A 7,592-nucleotide genomic window follows, 5' to 3' on the forward strand; every position below is an offset into this window, starting at 1 on the left:
CCGCCCCTTTCGGCTGGCTCCCCCCCCCCCGCCGCTCACCCTTCCACCGTGCCCAAATTCCCGCAGGCGGCCGCGACAGCCAGCTGGCCAAGTGCCCAGACGTTTCGGGGCGGCTGTGCACCCTGCTGACGCACATGTACCGCTCGCTGATCGAGCAGGGGCAGGAGCGAGCGGCGGTGGTCGGCGGGATGGAGGTGGAGTGCTCACGCCAGCACCTCCTGTCAGGCGGCCAGGGCGCCTTCACATTCACATTCTCTCCACGGGCGGAATTTTCAGAGGTGTGGCCGCTGCACACCCCGCCGCCGCCAGACAGCATCATGTTCAGGGTGATGGTGGTGCACCGCAGCCGGTGCGTCACCGAAGTCGTGGCCCACGTGCCCACCCTGGCGGCCCCGGGGCTGCCGGCCTCGGCCTACGGCGACCAGCCAGCACCCGACGAGGACCGCTCGCTGCCAGTGACGGGCACGAGGCTGAGGTGCAACCAGTGCGGCCAGCCTCCGGCCGCGGGCACCGCCCTGCAGGCGTGCGCGGCGTGCCGCTCAGCATGGTATTGCTCCCGCGAGTGCCAGCGCGCGGCGTGGCGCCGCCACCGGCCCGACTGCCACCGCTGAGCCTGGACGTCGCGCAGGCAAGCGTGGCAGCCAGGGTGCCGCCAGGCCGACGCCGCAATGTGCCAGCTGGTTGCCCGGCTGTTCGCCGACAAGTAGTTCTGTGGCCGCTCGCCATTGCTGTACCTTTTGTGATGTATATCAAGGTCTACAAGCCATGCAAGGCGGTCAGGGCTGGCCTGTGGACTGTTTGGTGGTCGATGCTGGTGGTCTGCACGGCTGCCGCGGTCGGGGCATTAAGGTCAATGATTGTGGGCTGGGAAGATGTCAAATTGTTCAGTTGACACCATGCCCATCGCTGTGGGCCGCATGTAACACAATAAAATGGCTTCAACGGACTCGGTGCCACCTGCCGGCGCTCGCCTGCCTCGCATGATGTGGCAGCCAGACGGCAAATGAACTTTGTGGGTCTAAAATTGCATTCCATACAGGATCCAACACCAGATCGATAGTAGCAAATTCGTGGCAGCTGGGGTTGTGGCACTCACGCATGTTTGTCACATAGCAGGGTGCAGCAGGTGTGGCGGCCCACTGCAGCAGCAAGTGGCGGCCTGATCAAGACTGCCGGCGTGGTGTCCCGACCACCGTCCCCTACCGTGCGCAGCAGCAGCAGCAGAGAACACAATAAAATGGCTTCAATGGACTCGGTGCCACCTGCCGGCGCTCGCCCGCCTGGCCTGATGTGGCAGTGACACAATTGTTGAACTTCGTGGTCTTAAAGTGCATTCCATACAGGATCGAACACCAGCTCGATCGTAGCGGGTTCGTGGCAGCTGGAGTGGTGGCACTCGCCCATGTTTGCCACATCACCGGTTGCAGCGAGGCCCACTGCAGCAGCATGTGGCGTCCTGATCAAGACTGCCGGCGTGGGCAAGCCGATGGCTGTCCCACTGGTGTGGGGCAGGAAAAGGACATGTGTGGCGCCTGCCCGGGCTTCTCCTGCGCCCAATGGCAGCTTGGAATCCGCCGAAATGCTCAGCGAAGCAGAAAAGTTCGTTCTGGAGATGTCCGCTGAGGAGGTGGCGACGCCAGCGGCAGCGGCAGGAGCGGTGGCCGCACCAGCGGCGCTGGAAGCTCAGCTTACCTCCCTGCGCAGCCAGGTTGTGGCCAGCTGCCTGTCTTGGCACCTAGATTGCTGCTGGGCAATGCGCAGAACCAGCATGTGACGATGGGCGCATGATATGGCACATGACGTCCAACCTAGCCGCGTGCCTGGCATGCTGCTGCTGCCATGCAGGCTCAGGAGCTGGTCAGCAAGATAGACGCTCTGTACAGTGGCGTGTTTGTTGGCGTGGAGCTGCCGCAGCCCGAGGGCGAGGAGGGAGCTAGTGGGGAGGTGCTGAGGCAGCAGCTGGCATTGGCGCTGCCAGACCCGAGTGACCTGAATGAGGCCCGCTTTGGCGAGCTGGGGCGCGCCGCTCCCAAGGTGCACAGTCGCCAGGCAGCATGCCTGCTGCACTGCCTACCGGCCAGGTCCACCTGCTCCGCCTCACCCCCTCACCCCCTCCCCGGCTTGCATCACGGACCCCTTGGCACCCTGCGCCGTCCCTGTCTCCCCCTCCCCGCAGCTGGTGGCGGCGTTGATCCAGGCCAAGGAGCGAGGCGACCCGCAGGGCTGGCTGGCCTTCCAGTCCGGGGTCAGCGAGCTAAAGCTGCAGCGCAGCCGGCTGGAGCGGGAGGCGGAGGACGTGGCGGCGGTGCTGGAGGCGGCGCTGCAGCGGGAGCGGCAGGCTGGCGAGTATGATGAGTATGAGGAGGCGGTGGGCAAGTGGGACGGCGCGCAGGCAGGCCGCAGGTGTGCAGTGCTGCTGCCGGCTGTGCTCGGCAGCTAGCCCCCGTCCCTTGCCACTGTGTGCTGCACTCGCTGCGGTGCCCACCCCTGCCGCGTGCATGGCATCAGCAGATTGAAGCTGCTCCCCCAGACGCCACTTCACCCGCCCACCCTCTGCCACCTGCCTGCCTGCCTGCCCGCCCATGCCCAGTGACGGTTCGTCTGCCAGCTTGGGCGCCCAGGCGCGGAGCATGAAGGTTGTGCTGATCACCGGGTTTGAGAGCTTCAACTTGGACCTGTACAAGCAGGCGGCGGTGGCGCTGGGGCGCGCCTGCCCCGCCATCTCCCTCCGCGTCTTCAGCGACCGAGACCTGGGTGAGCGCTGGCTGGCCATGAGTGGCTGGGCGCAGGCAGCGCGTGCAGAGACGGGCGACGGCAGGCGCGTGCACACAACTGTGGTTGTTTCAATGGTGGGGATGCGGCCCTGCGGCAGGGGCGAAGGCGTCTGGCTCCACCAGTGCATGGTGCCCATACAGGGGTGGGCCCTGCTGGGGCCAGGGCGGAAGCTGATGCCACCTGCCCCACCCCTGCTCGCTGCCGCAGGCCCCCGCCGTGCCGAGGTGGAGGCTGCGCTGCAGGGCGCCGACGTCTTCTTCTCCAGCCTGCTGTTCGACTTTGACCAGGCAAGAAGATGGGGGGTGCGGGAGGAGCGGTGGCGTGTGTGATGTGGGTGGTGTGGGGTGCGGAGGCGCGGTGTCGTGTGTGGTGTGGTGGGGCGTGTGCTGAGGTTGCCAGGGTGCATGGTTGCCAGCAGGGCCGCCAGCTGCTAGCCTTGCGCCGCCGCCGCCCGCAGGTGGAGTGGCTTCGCGCCCGCATCGGCCGCATCCCGGTGCGCCTGATTTTCGAGTCCTCGCTGGAGCTCATGGAGGCCACCCAGGTACTGCCAGATTGTACTGCCCAGCTGCTGCTCCCTAAAGAAAGAAGAGCACCTGCCAGAGCGCATGCTAGGCACGGGCGTGCGTGCATCATGTGCTGACCGTGGACCAACGTGCGCTTCCACCAGGTGGGCGGTTTCAAGATGGCGGCGGGCGGCAAGTCCAAGGGCCCGCCCCCGGCGGTGAAGAAGGTGCTGAGCCTGTTTGGGAGCGGGCGGGAGGAGGACAAGATGGTGGGATACCTGTCCTTCCTCAAGATCGGCCCCAAGCTGCTCAAGTTCCTGCCGGGTGGGTTGCACGCAGCCAGCCGTGTGGAGGGCGGCACCGGCGGCAGCATCTGCGACAGCGGGCACCCTCCGTTCAAAACAACATCGCGCGCGGGCTGTGCTGCCCGCCCCGTGCCCCACCTCTGAACACCTCCTCTGCCCCCCCGCCTGCCTGTCCCCGCCGCGTGCAGGTCAAAAGGTGCGCGACCTGCGCACCTGGCTGACCGCCTACTCGTATTGGAACCAGGGGGGCCTGGCCAACGTGGTCTCCATGTTCCTCTACCTAGCCAAGGAGTGCTTTGGCCTGGAGGCGGGGGGCGCCGCGGTGGGTGGGTGGGGCACGGGTGGCAGCCAGTGCTGCTGCATGGTGTGTTGTTGTGTGTTGGGGATGTGCACGGGTGTTGGTGTGCTGGAGGAGGGCGGGTGGCCCCTGGGCTGCCGCCCCCGGGCCTCGCCTACCCCTTCGCTCATCCACTTTGGAACCACCGCTCGCCTGGCCGGCCTGCAGCCGCAGGAGGTGGTGGAGACGCCTGCCACCGGCTGCCTGCACCCCGCCCACCCAGGCTACTTTGCCGGCCCTGCCAAGTACATGAGGTGGTATGAGCGGGAGGGGCCGGTGCGGGATCCCTCAGCTCCCACAGGTGCGCGCTGCCTCCTTGCTGGGCGGGCTGCAATCAGGTGCACTGCGCTGCGCATCTGTGTGAGTCAAGCAGGGGAGGGTAGGCAGGGGGGTCTGCCAGCCGCCACTCGCTGCCCACATGCGTCACATCCTGCGCCTGCCCGCCTGCATCTGCTGTGCGCGTGCCCGCCTGTTCAGCTGCCCCTCCCGCCACCCTGCCTGCCCGCCCTGTACCGCAGTGGGTATCCTGCTGTACCGCAAGCACGTCATCACCGAGCAGCCCTACATCGCACAGCTGGTGGAGTGCCTGGAGCAGTATGGGCTGCGCCCTCTGCCCATCTTCATCAACGGCGTGGAGGCACACACGGTGGTGAGCAGGGCCTGCGAGGCAAAAGGACAGGAGAGGGGGCACAGCATGCAGCTGGAACCGGCAGCGCAGTAGCCGGCGTGCCAACAAACGCAACGGCACGACAACGCCCTGCAGTTTTGCTGGCTCCCCTCTGCGTCGCTGCCTGCTGAGCTCCTGCCTCCTGCGTGCCTGCCCGCCTGCCCGCTTCAGGTGCGAGACTCGCTCACCACCACCCACGAGCAGCAGCTGCTGCGTTCGGGGGTCCAGACCAGCCCCACGCTGAGCCGGGAGGCGGTGCTGGTGGATGCCATTGTCAACACAGGTGGGGTGGATGCCGCATCAGTCACGTTTCGATCGCATGCTGTGCGCCTCATGTCCTGTCTCAGCCTTGCGCCCCACACACACACGGACACACACCACACACACACACACACCACACTTCTCGTACACTATGTGCCCCCCGCAGTCGGCTTCCCGCTTGTGGGCGGCCCCGCCGGCACGATGGAGGGCGGCCGCCAGTCTGAGATTGCCAAAGCCATCCTGGGGGCCAAGAACGTGCCGTACGTGGTGGCCGCCCCCCTGCTCATCCAGGTGCGGGCGCTGGGGCGGGGTGGGGCTGCGCCTTGTGTGTCTGTTGGCGGGTGGCTGTGTTGGACCGTGGGAGGGGCGCCGGCCGCCCGAGGCGTGCAGCTTTGCCGGGCTGAGCGCCAGCGCGCCTGCCTGCCTGCCTGCCTGCCTGCCTGCCTGCCTGCCTGCCTGCCTGCCTGCCTGCCTCCTTACCCCGCTGTCCTATGCCGCGCTGCAGGACATGGCGAGCTGGGTGCGTGACGGCATCGGCGGCCTGCAGTCGGTGGTGCTCTACTCGCTGCCTGAGCTGGATGGAGCCATAGACACGGGTGGGTGCTGCGGGGCCTGACGGGGCGGGGGCAGGGGCCGCATGGGAAACCGCCAGGGGGAGGCTGCAAGGAGGAGCTGGGACTCTGCTGCTGGAGGTCTTGCGGGGCCAGCTGGGCGGCCGTGGTTGGCGGCTGCAGCCAGGCTGCTGCCCTCTCCCTCAAGCTCATGCCACCCAGCTCACCGCCCCCGCCCTCGCAACACGCGCCTGCGCAGTGCCTCTGGGGGGGCTGGTGGGCGACAACATCTTCCTGGTGCCGGAGCGCGTCAAGCGCCTGGCCAACCGGCTGCACAAGTGGGTGGCGCTGCGGCGCATGGCGCCACAGGTGGGTGTGCGCGATGCGCCTCGTGCGCGCAGCCTGCGGCCCCGCGCTGCGGATCTGTGCCTGCCTGCCTGCCTGCCTGCCTGCCTGCCTGCCTGTCGGGCCCCTTTCTCTGTCCCGCGCCACGCCTCTCGGAAGTCCAGCCAGCCTTGCGTCCACGCCCAGCGTCCTCTCGTGCTGCGGCCCTGCAGGAGCGCAAGCTGGCCATCCTGGTGTACGGCTTCCCTCCCGGGGTGGGCGCCACCGGCACCGCCGCGCTGCTTAACGTTCCCAAGTCACTGGAGCGGGTGCTGGCGCTGCTGAAGCAGGTGGGCGGCTGGCAGGGGTTTACACAAATGTGTGTGTGTGCGTGCGGGGCGGTGTGTGATGTGTGGTGTGTGCATGGCTGCCGGGGTCACGCATGATCTGCCCAGCTGCGTTGCGCTGTGGTGTGTCGGCACATCGCCCGCGGCTCGCTGGCCTCGCCGCCGCCGCCGCTCCCCGACTCACGGCCGCTGCCGCCGCCGCCGCCTGGCCTGCCAGCAGGAGGGCTATGATTTGGGAGAGGTTGGGGAGGACCTGGAGGGGGCTGGGGAGGCCATAGTGGCGGCGCTGGCTGCCCAGGACGACCAGCGCGCCATCGCCGAGGGTGCGGCGGGCGTGGCGCGGCGCGGGGCGGGCGCCGCGGAGCGCTACGGTGCCCAGGTGGCGGCGGTGGATGTGGAGGCGGCGCGGCTCAAAGAGATGCTCACATACCCGCCGGAGTGGGGGCCCTCTGAGTGGGGTGAGGCAGGGAGGGAGCGGCTGCTGGGTGTACGGTGGTGGCGGGTGTTTTCGGGTGGCGGGTGGTGGGATGGGCGGGGCGGGGCCAGCCCCCGGAACGACCAGCTCTCCCCTTGCCTCCCGCCAGGGCATGTCCTTCCCTCCCTCCAATGCCCCAGGACCTCACCCCAGTCATGTTCTGCTGTTGTTGTCATGCAGGGCCCATCCCTTTCCTCCCCGACAACGACATCCTGGTGTCGCGGCTGGAGAAGCAGTGGGGGGAGCTGGGCAAGTACCAGGGCCTCAGGTGAGTCACCGCTGCGCCACCGACCCACAGGGGAGGAGGCCTGTTGCACGTGCTGCTGTCAAGGTGTGGGTGGGAGCTGACTGCCAGCACAGCAGCAGACTGCCAGCACAGCAGGAGCAGAGCCGGCGCAGCAGCAGGGCCCACTGTTTGTGCCTGCCTGCCTGCCCGCCTGCCTAGGTGGTCCCCCGTCGAGTGCCTCCTCGTCTCCCTGCTGCCTGCAGCACCAGCGCGCGTGGCGCCAGCGTGGTCAGCGGCATCCAGCTGGGCAACGTGTGGATCGGCGTGCAGGCGAGCCGGCCCCTCCGTGCCAGCCGCCCCACCAACCTGCTCCCTTGCCTTCTTGCCCCTCGCCCTGTGCAACCTCCAAGTAGTCCCACCATACACACCCTGATAACCAGAACCACCACTGCCACCCCCCACCCCACCCTTGCAGCCGCTGCTGGGCGTGGAGGGGGACCCCATGCGGCTTCTGTTTGAGCGGGACCTGACCCCCCACCCGCAGTACGCCGCCTTCTACAAGTGGCTGCAGCAGGACTTTGGGGCCTCCGCGGTGCTGCACATGGGCATGCACGGCACGGGTGCGCTGCGTGGGCCGCGGGGGGCAGCAGGCGGGCCCGGCCCGCATGCCATGAACGCTGTGCTGTGCTGTGCTGTGCTGTGCTGTGCTGTGCTGTGCTGTGCTGTGCTGTGCTGTGTCTGTGTGTGTGTGTGTGCACCTCATGCTGCTTCCTGCACTGCCCTCTGCTGTGCCCCCTGCAGTGGAGTGGCTGCCGGGCGTA

At 67.9% G+C, this 7,592-nt stretch overlaps 1 protein-coding gene across 1 annotated transcript in view; it reads left to right on the top strand.

The window, feature by feature from the left end:
* Positions 1 to 2,630: 2,630 nt before the first annotated feature.
* CHLNCDRAFT_25038 (hypothetical protein) overlaps positions 2,631 to 7,592 on the top strand; it is a gene marked incomplete at both ends in the record, with an annotated part of 8,894 nt that continues 3,932 nt past the window's right edge. Inside the window, 16 exons of the mRNA XM_005846152.1 lie at positions 2,631 to 2,754; positions 2,983 to 3,077; positions 3,233 to 3,316; positions 3,443 to 3,602; positions 3,772 to 3,905; positions 4,089 to 4,221; positions 4,439 to 4,569; positions 4,759 to 4,870; positions 5,015 to 5,139; positions 5,354 to 5,444; positions 5,659 to 5,768; positions 5,957 to 6,073; positions 6,291 to 6,393; positions 6,726 to 6,813; positions 7,041 to 7,095; positions 7,247 to 7,500. Coding sequence (XP_005846214.1) covers positions 2,631 to 2,754; positions 2,983 to 3,077; positions 3,233 to 3,316; positions 3,443 to 3,602; positions 3,772 to 3,905; positions 4,089 to 4,221; positions 4,439 to 4,569; positions 4,759 to 4,870; positions 5,015 to 5,139; positions 5,354 to 5,444; positions 5,659 to 5,768; positions 5,957 to 6,073; positions 6,291 to 6,393; positions 6,726 to 6,813; positions 7,041 to 7,095; positions 7,247 to 7,500 — 1,916 coding nt within the window. The remainder of the gene's footprint in view (positions 2,755 to 2,982; positions 3,078 to 3,232; positions 3,317 to 3,442; positions 3,603 to 3,771; positions 3,906 to 4,088; positions 4,222 to 4,438; positions 4,570 to 4,758; positions 4,871 to 5,014; positions 5,140 to 5,353; positions 5,445 to 5,658; positions 5,769 to 5,956; positions 6,074 to 6,290; positions 6,394 to 6,725; positions 6,814 to 7,040; positions 7,096 to 7,246; positions 7,501 to 7,592) is intronic.

Source organism: Chlorella variabilis (assembly GCF_000147415.1).
Source record: "Chlorella variabilis unplaced genomic scaffold CHLNCscaffold_14, whole genome shotgun sequence".
Classification (NCBI taxonomy): domain Eukaryota; kingdom Viridiplantae; phylum Chlorophyta; class Trebouxiophyceae; order Chlorellales; family Chlorellaceae; genus Chlorella; species Chlorella variabilis.